Source organism: Schistocerca piceifrons, chromosome 11 (assembly GCF_021461385.2).
Source record: "Schistocerca piceifrons isolate TAMUIC-IGC-003096 chromosome 11, iqSchPice1.1, whole genome shotgun sequence".
Lineage (NCBI taxonomy): Eukaryota > Metazoa > Arthropoda > Insecta > Orthoptera > Acrididae > Schistocerca > Schistocerca piceifrons.
Window position 1 is genome coordinate 40,241,016 of NC_060148.1, and position 19,989 is coordinate 40,261,004.

Consider the following 19,989-nt stretch of genomic DNA (forward strand, 5'->3'; position numbering starts at 1 on the left):
AGCATGGAGAGCTGCATCAAACCAGTCTCAGGACTGAAGACTACAACAACAACAAGGTACCATTCACAGAGAGAAGTATAATACGGGGTGATTATAATTAAAGTTAAACTTTCGAAACACTAGAAATAAGACCACTACAACAACAACAACCTTTGTGATGTTAATATCAGGATCCACGACCACAGAGATGTGCTCCACAATCTAGTCCTAAACGACCAGACACGTAAAATAAAAGTAAGCAAATCGATACGAATTCAGAACCAGATAGCCGTAAGACTTACGACATCGACAGCCAGAAGGCGCACAATTGTGAACCGCTCCCACTCAGTCGCTCTCGGTCTCGTCGTCTTCCGTGATCGAGTCCTCGCTCTCGTCACCGCTGTCGGGCGTGCCGGGGTTCAGAATGACGTCGTCGACAGCTCGCTCCGCGACACCGTCGCGCCTCCAGTAGTCCTCCTCGACGGCCCGCACCTTCCCGCAGTAGCCTTCCCAGTCTGTGGCAGTAACTCTCTGGAAGGCGGCGGTCACGACCTTCTGCAGCTTGGCGAACGATAGCCCCGGGGCCGTGTGCTGTCGGACGTACTTTACAACTTTTTCCCACGCCAGGTCGGCCGCACTCAGTCCGCGGACGTTCGGCGGCAGTCGGACCACCGAGTGGCCCCGTACGGAAGCCATCTGGTCGACAATGTAGTCCTTCCGAGAGCCGCCGTTTGCCCGAATCAACTCCCACAGCACGTACTTCATCATCGTCTCGTCGCACGCGACGCCCCTCCTGCGCAGCCACGTCACCATGTGCGACTTCGGATCGTACACGCAGGGCGCCGGGTCGGCCCGCCTGCAGTGGTGCGGGGCACCGTCCACCACGACGGCAGACTCCGGCGGGAGGTTCGGGAGCACGCCCGTCTCGAACCACTTCTCGAAGTCGGCGGTGCCGGTCCAATTCTTCGCGGACCCGACGCGGAACGACAGCTGGGCCTCTCTGACGAACCCCTTCCGGGATCCGACGCTCCGGACGACCAGCGCACCGCCGCCGCCCGCCGCTCTTCCGTCCCTGCACTTGCCGCAGTTCAGACCCGTGTCGATCCACGACTCGTCCAGGTAGAAGATTTCCTTGCCGACTTCCCTCGTGTGCTTCATCCGCACGATGAAACGCGAGCGCCACCGCACCAGACTGAACCGTTCCAGTAAGAAGGTCCGCCCGTCCTCTTCTTCGACCTTCCTCCAGACGAACCCCATCGATTTCAACCTCTTCCTCAGAGCGGCGCTCTCACACTCCAGGCCCGTCTTCTCTCGCAGGGCGGACACGAGCTTCCCCAGCGTGGGTACCGCTTTCCGCATCGTGTAGAACTCCTCGATCGTCTCCCTCAAGACTCGCTCGTCAAAGTTGTCAATTTTCTCATCATTCAATTTCCTAATTGAAACAGAAGAGAGAAATTGTTACAACACTGGGCACTGCACAATGTACTTATTTTTTAAGTATGGAGAATTATAAAAGTTTTTAGAAAGTATAGCTGTTCTCATTTAGGAGTACAAGTCAAAAGGTAAGTTGCAATCTTTTACGTTTTTTAGTATGTATGTCAGCACGAGGGCATGCAATTTGTATTATTATCAGTTCTGACTTATTACCGAGTCACCATTAGACATAACGAGCTGGAACCGTCCCAACTGCTACGACTGCACTCATTTTAATATTTGAATCTTTTCTTTCCACTCATTATTCACTTTTCTTACAGATACCTAAGTGATATATACATAACATTATGTAACATACTGATAAATACGCTGTCCAGTGACATTAATGTGACCAATACATATGTTAGACATCAACGTGCATTGAAGTGTAAGATGGCACCAGGTAAAAGTGTACAAATTGCCGATACCGCAGTTCCAACGAATTTCGAGCGTAATAAGTGCAAAATATGTTCGAAAAGAGTTATTCGAGGTATTCTGTGTATTAACTGTAATTACTGGTATCACGAAAAATGCGTCAAAGTTAACCTGAAATACTTTAACAGTGAAGAACAGTGGACATGCCGCCAGTGCATCATACAAGCAACTGAATCCAAAGTGAACAGTACTCTAAAAACGCAGGATCACATAATTACATCGTTGAAACAAGAAATAATGGACCTCAACCTGAAGCTTGAAAGCCTACTGGTGAAGTATCATGAACTATTAGTGAAGTGTAATGAACTTGAGGTGGCAGTAACCAATAAAACCACGAACAATGAACTCGTTATCTGCGCGCCGAACGTAAATATCGGTAACAAAAACTGGCATCTGACGGGAAAACGTACTACGAGAAATAGTCAAGCCGGAAATCGTGCTCAGAATGCAATGCTCAGAAATCGTGTGTTGTCTAGTGCCACGTGTGATCATAGCCCTGTAAAATCTGCACGTAAACAAACTGCAATGGAAAACAAAGCTAATGTGGGGGTATGCCTACGTGAAATGGATCCAGAAAGTGATTTTAAAAGTGTAACTACTGATAACCCCCGGGTGCAAGATGCTAGCAAGGTCAATTTACAGTCAAACTTTGCACAATATCTTACGCAAAAATTAACCTAAAGTGAACAATCCGTCACAAAGTGTACGAATAATCCGCCGACGAACATAATCTCTCAAGCACCAATATATGTGCAGGACAAAAATGAAAGAAATTCCAGAACGTTACATAGCAAGAAAATCTTGGAAAAAAATGAAAGTACTTATATTAAGTGACAGTCATGGAAGAGACTGTGCTCAAATACTGCCAGACAAACTAGGGCCCTCACACCAGGTAAAAAGCATAGTAAAACCTGGCACCCCACTAAAAGAAGTGATAAAAAACGCAGAATACATAGACAAACCTCTCGATCTAATGTTGAAGCATGTGGTAGAGCCATTGGAACCAATACTCGCTCTAAGTCACAAAATGAATATCATTATCCATCCTATACCCAGGAGATATGATGTTCAAAATTTAAATAGTAAAATTAATACTACAAACCTCCACCTGATACAGGCTCTGAATTTAGCTAAACATGCGTACAAAAAAAGAATTGCTGTGAACTTTGAAATAGAGAGACCAGCCAGAAACCACTTCACAACACATGGCTTACACCTAAACAAATGTAGCAAGGAGATTATCTGCAAGAGACTGGCCTTCCTGATAACTATGGGGGACAATAAGAAACCAAAAGTCAGAAACCATAAACAGACGCTAATAAGCAATTGGATAAAGACAAACAAGATGGGAAATAAAAAGAGTAATAGTGGCCATACTGTGCAAACTACACTAGACAAATGGGTCACAGAGACGAAACACAAACCCCCTGACCCCTCAAAAAGGTCAGTAACCTGAAAGGATCAGTAATGTGATGATGAACATTGTCGAGACGGTGAACATTGTCGAGACATCCCTCCAAAATGTCAATGTGATGCCTCAACAGTGTGAAGTGCATGTGGATACTTTTCAGGCCCACCTGGAAGATGAGACGGCTGCCAAGAACGACCAACAGAACCAGCACAGCTCAGAAGTCAACATACCTGGAATACAGCACAATTTAAACTAAAGGTCAGTGACACAGTAAATATGACTTCGAGCCCCCTGAGTAAACCCCACTCAGACCCGAAAATCTAGTATAAAAATGTCCAATCCTTGAGAAACAAAACTGATGACTTAAGCATTTTGCTGACCAGTGAACTCAGTGATATCTCAGTAGTATGCCTAGCAGAGCACTGGCTCTGCACTGATGTGGTTAAGCTAATCTCACTACCCAACTTCAAATTGTGTGAACAGTACTCCAGATCAAATGATTGACATGGTGGGGTTGCCATCTTCATCAAACAACACATTGAATACAGCCCACTTCCTACCCTAAAGGAAATAGGAACAGATAAGATCTTTGAATGTGCAGCCATAAAGCTTACAGATCTAAATCTAATTGTAACTACAATTTACCGTCCCCTCTCCAGTAGTATTAATGATTTTCTGTTACAAATGGACTTGTTTCTATCCAAAATAAGTCAGAGGAAACAGGATGTGATTATATGTGGTGACTTTAATATAGACTTTCTCACTCACAACAGAAACAGGGAAACATTGATTAACATTGCAAAAACTTATAATCTGCATGGCCTTGTAAATGAGCCCACTAGAATAACACCCACATCCAAGACAGCTCTAGATCAAATTTTTGCAAATAGAAATAAACTTAACCCAACTCTAGAAGTATACAATGCAGGATTCAGCGACCACCAAGCTGTCATTCTAAAGGTCGATGTTAGCAAAGATATCTCAAACCCAGTCCCACCTAAAACTTTACGAAGGTTTTTCACCCAAGAGAACTTGAACAAGCTAAATGCCCTCCTTAGTAAAGAAAAGTGGACAGAGATGTACACAGCCAATGATGTCAACATGAAATTCAACATATTTCTTGACAAAATGATCCACCACTTTGAAGCGGCCTTTCCGCAAAAACCAGTAAGAATAAATAATAATAATAATAATAATAGAAACAAGAGTTGGATTACACCAGCTATAAAAATCTCTTGCAAACATAAAAGAATACTCCACATGTTATGTAAACAAAGTAGTGACTCCCCCCAACTAACAGAATACTATAAAAACTACACATGTATCCTAAGAAAAGTGATAAGACAAGCAAAAAGGATGCAGAATGAGGAGTACATTGACAAATCCAGCAATAAAGTAAAAGCAATGTGGAATGTCATAAAAAGGGAAAGTGGGGAAATGAAAGCTTCACACACGAACATAGAAATCAAACTCAACAATGAATCTATATCTAATCCCAAAGTTGTGGTGAACTCATTCAACAATTTCTTTACAAGCATAGCTGAAAAACTGGTCCAAAATAATCCTAACACAAATTACCAACCAGCAAACCAAAAATATCACACATGTGCAGAGTCAATTTTCATTACCAAAGTCACTGAAAATGATGTTGCAAAAGCCCTCAGAGAGTTAAAAAATTCATATTCAGCTGGAATTGATGGTATCCCAGCAGCTGTAGTCAAAAATTGTGAACACACAATTGGTGAACCATTAACTCACCTCTGTGACTGTTCTTCCCTGAAGCTCTGAAACTTTCTAAAGTAATTCCTGTCTTCAAAAAAGGAGATAATAAAGATATGAATAACTACAGGCCTATCTCAATCTCATCCTGCTTTTCTAAAGTTTTTGAAAAAATAATGTCCAAAAAAATGATGGACTTCATTGAAAAAAAAAAAAAAAAAAAAAAAAGATTTACTAAGTTTAGCTCAACATGGGTTCAGAAGCAACAAATCTACTGAAACTGCAGTATATGATTGCATAAATACGCTTTAAGAACTGTTAGATAGAAAACAGGCATATTTCTGGATCTGTCAAAGGCTTTTGACACTGTTGACCACAAAATATTACTGGAAAAATTAGAACATTACAGTATCAGAGGAATTGCAAACAGCTGGACTGCTACATTCCTAACTAATCGGATGCAGAGTGTCAGCATGAAATATACTAATAGAGAAAGCAACTCAATAACCGAAATACTATCAAGTAATAAAACTGTAAAGCAAGGTGTTCCACAGAGCTCAGTATTGGGACCCCTATTTTTCCTCCTGTATATTAATGACTTGAGCCTGAATGTTGATGCACACAAAACAATAATATTTGCTGATGACACAACTGTACTCCTCAAAGGGGAGAATACAGAGGCTGTGCAAAAAGCTGTGAACTTGGCTACTGATCAACTCAGCAACTGGGCAAAAATCAACAGATTAACTATCAACACCAAAAATACAGCTTCCATGAACTTCCACACAACACAAAACGGAAATTCCTCTCAGCCATTTGTCACTATAAATAACCAGTCAATAGATACTGACACTGTTTTCAAATTCCTAGGTCTGTGGGTTCAAGATAACCTGAAATGTAATACACATACAGGAAAGTTAAATGCCAGGATTTGTACTGGCTGTTATGCATTGAGTGTACTGAAAACATGTGCTAGCCTGAAAACATTAACCAGTGCATACTACGCTTACATACAAGCCCACCTAAAATATGGTGTAATATTCTGGGGAAATTCTCCAACTGCTCTGAGCACATTCAGAATCCAGAAGAGAGCAATGAGGATTATTACTGGGAGCAAACCCAGAGACTCCTGCAAACCCATCTTCAGAAAGTTGGAAATCCTTACACTGCCTTGCCTCTACATTCTTGAGACTAAAATTTTTCAGAAAACACATAGTGCCAATTGATTCAAAAATGGCTCTAAGCACCATGGGACTTAACATCTGAGGTCATCAGTACCCTAGACTTAGAAACTACTTAAACCTAACTAACCGAAGGACATCACACACATCCATGCCCGAGGCAGGATTCGAACCTGCAACCGTAGCAGTAGCGCGGTTCCAGACTGAAGCGCCTAGAACCGTTCGGCCACAACGGCCGGCAATGCCAACTGACCCCAGAGTCGTAAAAAATAATGAAATACATGAACACAACACCAGGAAAAACGCAAACCTGCATGTTATACGTACAAACACTCAACTGTGTAAAAAGGGAGTTTTCCACACGGGCCTCCAACTGCTCAACAATCTTCCCACTAGTATTAAGTCCATCGATGACAACATAAAATTTAGCAAAGCCGTGAAGTCATATTTGTTGTGTCACTGTTTTTACTCTGTAAATGAATACTTAGAACAGTAATCTTGCTGTTTGCGTTAAATTGAAAACATTGAGCAATATAATACATTAGGATACTATAGGCCTATGTTAATATATGTTAACAATGTTAAATGATATTTTCTGACATCTGCAACACACTGTGTCCCATCAGATCACATGGAATAAATAAATAAATAAATAAATAAATAAATAAATAAAAACCATTCACAGAAGGCAAGGGGAAGAACTAGCAGTGGAGTGGAGCTCTGAAAACAAACAGTGAAGTCATTATTGTAATGCAGAAATGGAACGATTTATCTGATGTCCAAAAGGACACGATCACTGACACTTTAGCCAGGGGAGGGCAGGAAGTATTTCCAAAATGGCTGAGTTTGTCAACTGTTTGTATGCCACTGATGCTGAGGTAACTGTAGTGCACCACGGGCCACAGATAACACGGATGTACGACGGGTGCAGAGACGTGTAGACGTGCAACTCTTGAGCAACTGAACTCCCTGGATGAACGGAGGAGTTATTGACAGTGTCTCCTCAATGACCACTCGGCAAATGTTGCTGCATATGGGCCTCCAAAGCAGGCACCCGGTTCGTGCACACACGGTGACTGCCGTTTGTCGGCAATGCAGCCCGGAATTTGCACACTCACGCCACAACTGACATCCACTGACTGGCAAGAGATGGAAATTTTGGACGAATCACATTTTGTGCCCCATCAGACGGACGGTCATCGGCACGTGTGACCCTGCAGCAATCGTCGGAAGGGTCCGGGCCGAAAGAGGAAGCGTTATTAGTCTGGGAAACGTTTTTTGTGGTATTCCCTAGACGATCTTGTCATTCTGGAAGGCACAACGCAAGTACGTATCTATCCTCGGGGACCGTGACCACCCCTCTGTGCAGTTTACTTTTCCTTGGCTCGATGGCATCTACCAGCAGGACAACGCAACATGTCACACAGCTTACATTTCCTGATGCCGAGTTTGTCTTATTTGCAGATGATACAAACTTTGCAATAAATAGTAAATCAAATATAAATTTAGAAAGGCCAGCTAATCAAATTTTTACTAACATTAATAAGTGGTTCATAGTCAATTCACTGTCAAACTTTGAAAAGACCCACTATATGCAGTTCAGAACTTCCAAGAGGTGTCCTAGTGTGTGTATAAAATATGACAACATGGAAATAGTGGAAGCTGGGAGTGTAAAATTCTTGGGATTACAACTTGATAATAAATTCAGTTGGGAGCAACAAACTAACGAACTGCTAAAGTGCCGAAACGAGTCTGTGTTTGCAATGCGAATGATGTCAGACATAGGAGATATAAATATATAAAAAAAGGCACAGTTTGCTTATTTTCACTCCATTATGTCATATGGTATCATATTTTGGGGTAACTCCACAAACCAAGAAAAATTTTTTAGAGCACAGAAGCGTATAAGAAGAGTAATGTGTAGTGTAAATCCGAGAACATCATGTCGAAACCTATTCAAAGAATTGTGCATACTAACCACAGCTTCTCAGTATATTTATTCCTTAATGAAGTTGGTTGTAAATAATACATCTTTTTTCCAACTAACTGCTTATTACACAGTAGCAATACTAGGAATAAGAACAATATACATAAAGATTTAAAATCACTTACTCTTGCCCACAAAGGAGTCCAGTATTCAGCAACGCATATTTTCAATAAGTTACCAGCAACCATTAATAGTTTAGTTTCAGACAAGGCACAATTTAAACATAATTTAAAAGAATTTTTGGTGGCAAACTCCTCCTAATCAATCCATGAATTTCCCAACAAGTGCAGTAGACCATTTTATTGAAAATTTATTATACTTGAATTTTTGAGAATACTTGGTTGTAACAACCAAGTAAGTACCTACTGTGTCAATGACGGATGTATGGAAAGCAGATGTAAGTCTTAAGTCTGTACATATTAGAAGTTTAATTTTAAATATTGTACATAATTTGACTGTTCTTAACTGAGGATCACTGAAATGAATAATTTACTTTAATTTTTGTCAATACTTGGTAGTAATAGCCAAGTAACTAGCTATTGCGTGAATGATGGATTTAATGAAAGCATATGTAAGTATTACACCTGTAAATATTAGAAGTTTAATTTTAATTCGTGTACATAATTTTACTGTTTATTGGCTGAAAAACTCAAGTTTTTCTAATTACATTTTTGTAATGTGTTTATCAGACATGTTCCACACCCAGGAGGATCCCCTCTTTTGTGGGTCTATGGAATGAATAATTAATCTAATCTAATCTCACAGTGTACACGTGCAGTTTAACAAGCTCGAAGATGAGTTTACCGTACTCTGCCGACCACAAATCGGGCTTTTGCCGTCGTGGATCCTGAACCGAGCAACGTAGTGCAGCTGGTCACAGCACTCCAATAGACACTGCTCCAAATCCCCATCAGTAACTTCCAGATAACCACTGTCTCTCTTCTGCACATCTAACAGCGGTCTGTGCTGCCCAGGGTGGGTGTTCAGCTTTTTGACAGGTGGTCATATTAATGTGACTGGATAGTGTATTTCAAGTCAGCTATTGGGCTGAGTTTTGTTTCAATATATTGTCTAGATGATTATTTTTAAATAATCTGATTCCATTAATGTACACAGTTTTGACAATACCGCTGTTAATTAGAAGGTAAGACTAACTCGCCCCGATTTCCCAGTAATGTACCAAAATTCTCATAAATCTAATTAACTTATGAGATAATTGACACTGGAAGTCCAGACTGTACTTTTGTTGCTTTATTTTTTCCAAATCTGACGACACAACTCACTAATTAATTCAGCTGCTAAGCTACAGGAATTTGCATTAATGATTACAAATCAAAAGATAACTGCCATTCTTCCAATTGAGGTATCCCCGATGCTGGTGTATAATACGGTTCCTTGTGCTTCTTCAATTTACTAGATTGCATCCTACTGCATAAATCAAACTACAGTCAAGATTCATAGTCCTTCAAAATAAGAGACTCTTAAATTTAATCAACTCTTCAAAACACTATGTAGTTTCTGAGACAACATACACATGCCAGTCTTTAAATAATAAAAGAATGACACCCAGTCTGCGATTGGAAAGTAACTGTGTAACATCTATGCAGCTCAATACCGGCAAACATAATATCTCCACATAATTCTCACGAGTAAAGTTCGTATTCGGAAAGCAAATGTCAAACGTGTAACTGTAACAGTTCCATAAACTTTCAAAGTGGACTTTTCATCGTGCTGTCGACTTTTTATATGACAAAAACATTTTCACTGTGGTTATTATGACGTATTTCCACTGTGTCAAACCTTCATTGTATTCACTGACCATAGCATCACTTCACTGTGATGGTGATGTGAAACTGGACCTGGTCATTCCATAATTTACAATGAAAATAAATAATGGAAGATCTAGTTAACTGTAACAACTGTGTTGTGTACATCACATGCACATTCCTAGAAAATACTTTTTGGCTATGTCACTGAGACATTGAGGTACGAGGCACTTGGATTCCGACAAAATTGAGACTCTGCGGCAAAAACAGGTAGAAGACAATTGCAACCTGTTTAAAAGGAAGGAGGAAGGGGGACACTTAAACACCACGAGAAACTAAATTAAAAATCAAACTACCTTCAGCACACAGCAACACATACTTAAATTCATTACACAGCAACTTGAACTTACAAGTTCATGGCGTTCTTTATCGGTATTGGTGGATCGCCACACTGTGTACCACAATTCGTCACTCCACACGATGTTTTTCCACTGTTCACTCAATCCAATGTTTACGCTCCTTACACCAGGCGAAGCATCGTTTGGCATTTATGACCAAGAAATCCAAGTTTTCTCACCTCCCGCCTAACTGTCAAATTACTTGCAGTGGATCCTGATGCAGTTTGGAATCCCAGTGTCACGGTCTGGATAGATGTCTGCCTGTTACACATTACGACGCTCTTCAACTGTCCCCGGTCTCTGTTAGTGAACAGACGAGGTCGGACTGTACGCTTTTATGCTGTACGTGTCCCTTCACGTTTCCACTTCACTATCACATCGAAAACAGTGGACCTAGGGATGTTTAGGAGTGTGGAAATCTCAAGTACAGACATATGACACAAGTGACACCCAATCACCTGACCACATTCGAAGGCCGTGAGTTCCACGGAGTGCCCCATTCTGCTCTCTCACGATGTGTAATGACTACTGAGGTCGCTGATATGGAGTACCTGGCAGTAGGTGGCAGCACAATGCACCTAATATGAAAAACATATGTTTTTGGGGGCGTCTGGATACTTTTGGGCACACTGTGTATCTACACATACAGAGTGTTTTCTTTAACGGGGTCAATACAGGGAAATCTGACCCGCATGAGATACAGGAAAACTGTCTTAGAAACCTTTAGGTGTTTTTCTGTGAAAACTGTTGTGCCATAATCAACTTTCTTATGTGTATTGGATTAGTTCTGTGTAAGAGTCATTTCATTATATTAAGAAAAGAATCGGAACAGCAGCAGTTTTATAAAACTTAACCAAATAAACCAGGACAGAAATGATAAAATCCATGAAAAGCAATGTGTTGGAATGTTTTATCATCCTAATGATAATGTTAACAGTTTAATCGTGTCATGCACAGACATTCTTGAATCAGTGCAACTATTATTACGGTATATTGATAATTTTGATAATATTGTTGATAACGTCATGGAGCTGATGCTATTATCATCACTGATAAGATTGTTGAGTTGACAATAAAAATCACTTTTGTACATTTCTTCAGAGGTTTTCATTGTGTTGTATCGATATAACTGAAGTGGTACAATTGTTATGATTTCCTTCATTTAATTTCTTTCATTCTTTGACTGGCGTAACTATTATTGAAGTCTGTTAAGTAGTAATAATGCCTTGTCTGCAACTTTGTCCATGTGGATCTTGAACCCACAGAAATTTTGAAAAATCCTGAAGCTTATCATCAGTGGGCGAAAAAAAACTGAAGGTGAAGCTGACAAAAGGGAAAACAATTGATGTGTTCGTAAGCACAGTCTTTAATTATCGTAATTTTTTTTAAAAAATACAACACTAGGATGTGCCCCTATCCAGGTCTATTGATAATTCATACTTCAAATATCTGTATCTGTGCTTGCAAACAAATCAATTCTCCACCATTTCGCCCTTTTGACAGTTTCACTTTTTGTTTTCTGTATCTGTTTTCCTCACCTGCAGCTATTTCAGATGGAGTGGGGCGGGTAGTGGCAGAACAAAAGAGGAATGAGGCAGGAAGGGGGAGTGATAGCAGAGTAGGAGTGCGGGAAAATGCAGTAGCTCTCTTTCGGAAACATGCAGGGAAGTGACGGGAATGTGACGGTGAGCTGCTAAGAGCAGCTGTGGTGGTGGGAAGGATGGAGGAGAGAAGCAAAGGAGGGTAGGGGATTAAAGATGATGACAGGCAGAAGTTATCTGAGTTCCCTGAGTTCCAAATGAGATGACTGGAGGAATCGTGTGCTTGTCACAGGGGTGTGTGTAGAACATTGATTGAGTCAGTCTCTCTCTCTCTCTCTCTCTCTCTCTCTCTCTCTCTCTCTCTCTCCCTCTCTCTCTCTCCACCCCCCCCCCCCCCCTGCCCACTCTTTATCAAAGAATGACATGTCCCCTCCCTGTGGATTTCCAGACTTCCGTCACTGATCAACTACTCCAATCCCACCAACTGGCTGGTGCTTTGATCACTGACTCCCGGGCACACCCAACTGTACTCCTAATTGGACCACGTATGTCACATTTTGCCTCTTAAACCTCCCACTTTATTCCTATAAACCATAAGACCGTGATAATCTGGCAGGCGCAATAGTGCACCACTCATCAAAAACTTTGCCACGTCTTTAGCTCGGTGCGGTTAGTAGTACAATGCTGCAGTCGACTAACTTCAGAACTGTTTTTCGGTGCACCTTGTCAATAACAACTGTCTGCTTCTCACCCAGAAAGCCAATTGCAATGTTATTTTCATGTCAGTATCAATTATTCTTTGTTCACTAGGCCTAAATTTACAATACTTACACCAGCATCAAGTGCTGTGGAGTTTTATCAAATAAAGTCGTTGTACTGTGTCAGTATTCAGCTACTTGTACAACTGTCAAATACAGTGTAGCACAGCACAAAGTTCAAATGTACAGTGAATGTTTTCCAAACTGAGCAAAACTGTATCTAAAACGGCAAAACACACACATATGACATTGTCATCCACCGCATACTCACATATACTGTAATTTTCCCATGGTGTTTAATAAATAACAGTTGCTTGTTTGTATGTGTTAAAATTACAGGTTTTCCTTATACCCACTTTTTAAGCCAGTTTTTTCAAACAGGAAAAATCAATCAATGGAAAATCTAGTATGGAATAATGACATTAGATTGCTACTCACCATACAGTGGAAATGCTGAGTCGCAGATAGTCAGTCTCAGTCTCAGTGTATCTCTCTCTCTCTCTCTCTCTCTCTCTCTCTCTCTCTCTCTCTCTCTCTCTCTCTCTCCCCCCCCCTCCCCCTCCCCCACTCTCTCTCATCGCAGATAGGCTCTCTCTCTCTCTCTCTCTCTGTCTCTCTCTCTCCACACACACACACACAGCAGGAGACTGGAACGGGGAGGAATGGCAGGGCAGGGGTGGGTGGCAGTAAAGTGTCACTTGTAGGAGCATATACAAATGAGGTGGGAAGAGGTAAGGCACCTAGGTGCAGTCGGAAGTCAGACAGGGAAGGAGAAAAGGAGAAGGGGGAAAAGGAGATAACTAGACGAGGGAAGAAAAGGAGAGAACTAGACAAGGGGAGAAAAGGAGAGAACTAGAGGTGGGGATAAAAGGAGAGAACTAGAGGTGGGGATAAAAGGAGAGAACTAGACGAGAGGAGAAAAGGAGAGAACTAGACAAGGGGATAAAAAGGAGAGAACTAGAATAGGGGAGAAAAGGAGAGAACTAGAGGTGGGGGAACAGGGTGGAGAAAAATTGTGTCACGAAATTTTAACCTTGGATAGCTCACCAGTAGGGACCAAAATTACTAATGTTGTGTAGGTCAACAACCCACCATTTTTAAACTATGGATACACTGCACCACACACTCCTATTGCCCGTGAGATTGCCCTACTGTCGTTCGTCAGTTTATGGGCAGCACTATGGTTGTCGGTTCACACATATAAACCTCCCTCACCCCATCATTGCCCCAATGTGATACGCACACATGTCGAATAGGTCTTGCCATTTGTCGTCACCTTACTTCAGAGGCATTCACCCATAAGTTCGCTGCAGAGCACACACACGTCACCTGCGACTTAGACACACAGTAAGCATGGCGGCACAATATTTGTTTGAAGAACAACAAAATATTGTTTTTGTTTATGGACTAGCCAACAGTAATCTGCACGAAGCTCGACGGTTCTATGAGGAACGGTACCCAGCAAGACACCACCCACATCCGCAACGTTTACAGCAATGCACTGGTGACTTGGTGAAACAGGCTTATTAGCAGGATATTGTGGTGATGCTGGAAGACCTCGAACACGACGGTACTGCATTTGATGAGACTGTTCCCGAGTGCTTCGACGAAACACCGACGACAAGTACTCGAGTGGTTTGACACGGTGTGGAGGTCACTCTAGGAGGTTTTGAGGGATGACAGCCAGCATCCATTTACTTTCCATCCTGTCCGAGGCCTAAATCCTGTGGCGGACTATGAAAACAAGCTAGGGTTTTGCCGGTGGTTTCTGCAACGTGCTGCACGAGAATCCGACTTCCCTGCCATCGTGTTGCTTACTGACTAGTGCACCTTCCATCGGGATGGCCTTTACACCACTCGAAATGTTCCTTACTGGGCAAGAGGAAACCCTCACATCACATACGTAAACGGACACCAGGAACGATTTTTGCTCAATATTTTGGCAGGCACTTGGGTGACCATCTGACTGGGCTGCTCCCTCTACCTCCTTGACTTACCGGGACAAATTACCTTCACTTCTTGCAAGAAACTCTACCCAACCTGCTAGAAGATGATCCGCTGGACATACGGCTACGCACGTGGTTGTATCACGATGCGGCATCCGCACATAACAGTCGTGCTGTGCGCGAATATTTAAATGAACTCTTCAATGGCCAGGTAATTAGCAGAGGTGCTCATAAGACATGGCCACCACAATCACCAGACCTCACACCACCGGGGAACTTTTTCCTGAGGGGATTCTTCAACATTCTAGTTCAACCACCCGGACGCGAACAACCTAGAAACAAAGAGGAATTAATGGATCACATTCAGCATGCCGCCAATCACATCAAGGCAATGCCAGGAATCTTTGAAAGAGTTTGTCAAAACACCATTCAACGTTACCAAGCTTGTGCCGCGTCAGAGGGTTGCCAGTTCGAGCACCTGCTTTAAGTAAACAATGTCCTAGCTACAAAAAAGGCCAACACAATTTGTAAAGGACTTTCTGTACACGAACTAACAGCTGTTGACAGATTTTTTCCCAGTAGGTCTTATCATGAAACAACAATGCACGTGTCCGGACCCCAGCGGATTCGCCCACAGACCACCGGAGTGGAAGGCTGGTGCGCTACCACCGAGCGTACCAGCCGCCTCGGATACATCGCAATCTCCGCCAGGCACAGCATTCGGAGTCATGCACTGCCAAGATCATCTGTCAACAGGGCAATCCCGCAGCCAATCAGAGCACATGGCATCAAGTTTCCATAGTTTAATAATTGTGTGTCGTCGGCCTACAGTACATTAGTAATTCTGGTATCTACTGGCATCAGCTATCCAGTTTTTCTCCACCAGAGAGACAGAGAGAGAGAGAGAGAGAGAGAGAGAGAGAGAGAGAAATGGTTGTGTTGGTGGAATAGAAAGCTGTGAAGTGCTGGAGTGGGGTTTGGTAGGTGACAGATAGGGTCTAGCGAAGGTTGAGGCCAGGGAGGGTTGCGGGAATGTAGGATATATTGCAGAAAGAGTTAGCACACGCGCATTTCAGAAAAGCTGGTGTTGGTAGGAAGGATCCAGATGGAGCAGGCTGTGATGCAGTCGTTTGACAGGAAGCACATTATGTCGGGTGGCATGCTCATCAACTTGGTGGTCCAGTTGTCAATCGGCCACAGTTTGTCGGTGGGCATTCGTGCGGAAAGACGGCATGTCAGTTTCGTGTCCGTGTAATGTAGAACGCATCAGTGGTCCACATAGAATACAGCGTAGTGGTTATGAGTTATTTGTAGAGCACATGACTGCTTTCACAGGTAGCCTTGCATCTGATGGGATAGGTGATGCTTATGACCACACTGGAGTGGGTGGTGGTGGTGGTGGTGGTGGTGGTGGTGGTGGTGGTGGTGGTGGTGGTGTCGGTGTCGGTGTCGGTGGTGATGGTGGTGGTGGTGGTGGTGATGAAGGTGGAGGAGGTGGTGGTGGTGATGGTGGTAGGGTGTATGGGACAGGTCTTGCATCTACGTCTATTAGAAGGATATGAGCCATGCGGTAAGGGGTGGAGTAGGGACGGACGAGGATACTGTGCAGGTTCAGTAGGCAGTGGAATACCTATAAAATATCTTCGTCCATCCCTAAAAAACACCTGCTCCCAAAACCTTGCCTCATGGCACATATCCCTGTAATAGACCTAGATGCAAGACCTGTCCTATACATCCACCACCATCTACACTAATCCAGTCACAAACATCACCTACCCCATCAGAGGCAGGACTACCTGTGAAACTTGTCGTGATCGACATGCTAAGCTGCAACAACTGAGCTACATTCTATGAGGGCACGACAACTGACAAGCTGCCTGTCCACACAAATGGTCACTGACAAACTGTGGCCGAGAGCGAGCTCAGCCACACAGTTACTGAGCATGCTGCCTGCCAGGACGTTCTTCATTTCAATGACTGCTTCGCATGCTGTGCAGCCCAGTGTGTGTGTGTGTGTGGGGGGGGGGGGGGGGGGGGGGCTAATTTGAAATAATGCTTTTGCCTGAAAGCTTACTTGTTTAGCAGTCTTTCTGTTGCTGTGCTTATCTTCAACTCATCTTTTTTTTTTCCTCCCCAAAAAGGACCTTGATAGTCCAGAACATTTGATAACCTGGCACTGACAGAGCCCCAAGCATGCTGTATTATCAAGCACCCACTGTATTTCAGATGGCCACAATTTTTTTTACACCTGCACTTTGGTATATATGCAACTGTTGGGTATAATGATTATTATACCAATAGAATGATTGATAGGTTAGCAGTTAATATTTTTCTGTTTTTCATACACATACTTCAGATATGTTACTGAGTCTGTGACAGGATACTAGGAAACTGGACAGAGGATGGAGTGTATTCTCTACACGGTGATGGTTTATTAAAATAAATTTACTATAGCCTTCAAGAAACTTAGAGAAATGAACAGTAAGTTACACAAGCGCAAGCTGCTATAACCAAAGACTGCCTCGTATTACTGCACGCTTCAGTAATGACTGCTATTCACGTACCCACTTCAGTCGTAATTGCCGATGTCGTGGTGTTAACACCGGCACGTGCACAGGTCGTCGGCTACAGAGGCCCACTGTTAGGAGTAGTCGGTGCACTGTGTGTTCAGACACACTTATACTCCAGCCAGCATTGGAGCCCGATGTTAATACCACCACAGTTCGCCGCCTGTCCCGTTTTACCAGTCTGACCAGCCTACGACATTCGACATCTTTAATGAGGGGTGGACAACCGAGCCCGCAACAACTGGACGTGGTTTCACCTCGGTTTTGCCACGTGTTGGAGACATTCACAACAGTATTCCTCGAATACCCGACAGGTCGTGCAGTTTCTAAAATGCTCCTGCCGAGCCACCGGACCTTCACAGTTTGGCCTCGGTCGAACTCGGATAAATCACACGCCTTCCCCATTCTACACACAGGCAGCACACTCATTGGGACCTGGAATCACTATACAGGGGAGGGGCCCTGAGGTCACAGCTAAAACAGCTTGATGAAACCAAGGCAAGCGTACCTGCACTACAGGAAATGTTATGGAATGGACACGGTGTGCTCGATATGGGCACCCGGACAATTTTCTGCCACGGTCCAGAGATCAACCACGAAATGGGTACAGAGTTCACAGTAAGACAAAAAATACATAGTGGGCGATTTTCTGGAATAAGATCTAGAATGTCGACCCAATTCACAAACTATTCATTGATCAATGTACATGCATCCACAGAAGTAGCAGATGACCGGAACAAGATGCCTTCTACGAGAACCTCGAGGGAGCCTACGACGGATGCCCTGGGCGTGATGTTAACACAATTGTTGGAGATCTCAATGCACAAACTGGGAAAGAAAATCTACTGTCCAGCAATAGGAAACCATAGCCTCCATGAATACACAAATGATAACGGACACAGAATTATTCAGTTTGCACTATCACGTAACATGGCTGTAGGTAGTACTACGTTCTCACATAAAAGGATCCATAAAGCAACATGGTGTAAACCTGATCAGCATACCTTCAACCAAAATGATAATGTAATTATTGACAACAGGCATTTCTCAAACTTATGAGTACTAGATGTATGCCTACAGAGGAGCTAATGTGGATTCAGGTCCCCCACCTTGTAATTGTGAAACTAAGAGCTCGAACATCTTATGCACGGTAAGTGGAAGGAACTTCTCATGAGAATCTTGCACTATACACTTCTATTGTAAGTGATACTCTGCTTCAGGAATGGAGTGCTTTCAGGCACGCAGTCATTAAGGCAGCAGAAGAAGATTCAGGGAGAGAAGGAAAGTCACCAAGGAATTCCTGGTTTGAGAAGACCGAAAGAGAGTAAGTCATGAGAAAATTGGCTTATAGGAAAATGCTTGATAAATCGTATACCCACGTAGTGGTAAGAAATTATCAGGATAAAAAGAAAGAAGAGAAGAAACGGCATTGGTAGAAGAAAAGGGAATGGGAAGGAAAGCAGATTGAGGAATCAGAGACAACTGGAAAAACAAATGATGTCAAAAAACTCTATCAGAAAATTAATAGCGAAAGAAGAACATTTAAGCCACCTATTAATTTATGTAAATGTAAAATTGGGGGATTACTAACTCATGACAGAGAGACATTGGAGCATTGGGTAGAATATTTTAGTAAACTGTTGCATGCTCCAGAGGCACCTGAAGAGATCCTAATCCAGCCATAAGCAAATGATGAGCCCATAATCCCCCCCCCTGCCACCCCCCAAAAGAAAAAAAAAAAATCTCTCAAGAATACGTAGACCAAGCAATAGCCTGACGTAGAACAATAAAGCACCAGGGACTGATAATATACTACCAGAACTATCAAAAGCCAGAGGACTTGAGTTAAATCGCAATATATACAAGATTTTGTGCCTTTGTACGGATAGTGTGTTTGATACACAAGAAAGGAGATAAATTTAAATGTAGGAAATACAGAGGCATAACAGTTCAAAATATTGCATGTAAAGTATTGTCAAATACCTTGTTTAGTAGGCTCTCACCCATAGCAGAAAACATTATTGGAAGCTGTTGCTGCGGTCTCCAGTCCAGAAACAGGTTTGATGCAGCTCTCCATGCTACTCTATCCTGTGGAAGCTTCATCATCTCTGAGTAACTACTGCAACCTACCTCCTTCTGAATCTGCTTAGTGTATTCATCTCTTGGTCTCCCTCTACCATTTTCACCCTCCACACTGCCCTCCAATACTAAATTGGTGATCCCTTGATGCCTCAGAACATGTCCTACCAACCATACCCTTCTTCTTGTCAAGTTGTGCCACAGACTCCTCTTCTCCCCAATTCTATTCAATACCTCCCCATTAGTTATGTGATCTTCAGAATTCTTCTGTAACACCACATTTCGAAAGCTTCTATTCTCTTCTTGTCCGAACTATTTATCATCCACGTTTCACTTTCATACATGGCTACACTCCATACAAATACTCTCAGAAACGACTTTCTGACACGTAAATCTATACTCGATTTTAACAAATTTCTTTTTTTCAGAAACACTTTCCTTGCCATTGCCAGTCTACATTTTATATCCTCTCTACTTCAACAATCATGTTATTTTGCTGCCCAAATAGCAAAACTCATCTATTACTTTAAGTGTCGCATTTCCTAATCTAATTCCCTCAGCATCACCTGATTTAATTCGACTACATTCCATTATCTTCATTTTGCTTTTGTTGATGTTCATCTTATATCCTCCTTTCAAGACACTGTCCATTCCGTTCAACTGGCCTTCCAGGTTGTTTTCTGTCTCTGACAGAATTACAAAGTCATCAGCAAACCTCATGGTTTTCATTTCTTCTCCATGAATTTTAA

The 19,989-nt window shown here is 42.6% G+C and overlaps 1 protein-coding gene across 1 annotated transcript in view; it reads right to left on the minus strand.

The window, feature by feature from the left end:
- Positions 1 to 324: 324 nt before the first annotated feature.
- The window catches only part of LOC124719643, a 163,856-nt gene continuing 144,191 nt past the window's right edge, over positions 325 to 19,989 (minus strand). The window contains exons 9-10 of the mRNA XM_047244857.1: positions 1,232 to 1,411; positions 325 to 1,051 (exon numbers count right to left, since the gene is read on the minus strand). Of these exons, the coding sequence (XP_047100813.1) occupies positions 325 to 1,051; positions 1,232 to 1,411 (907 nt within the window). The remainder of the gene's footprint in view (positions 1,052 to 1,231; positions 1,412 to 19,989) is intronic.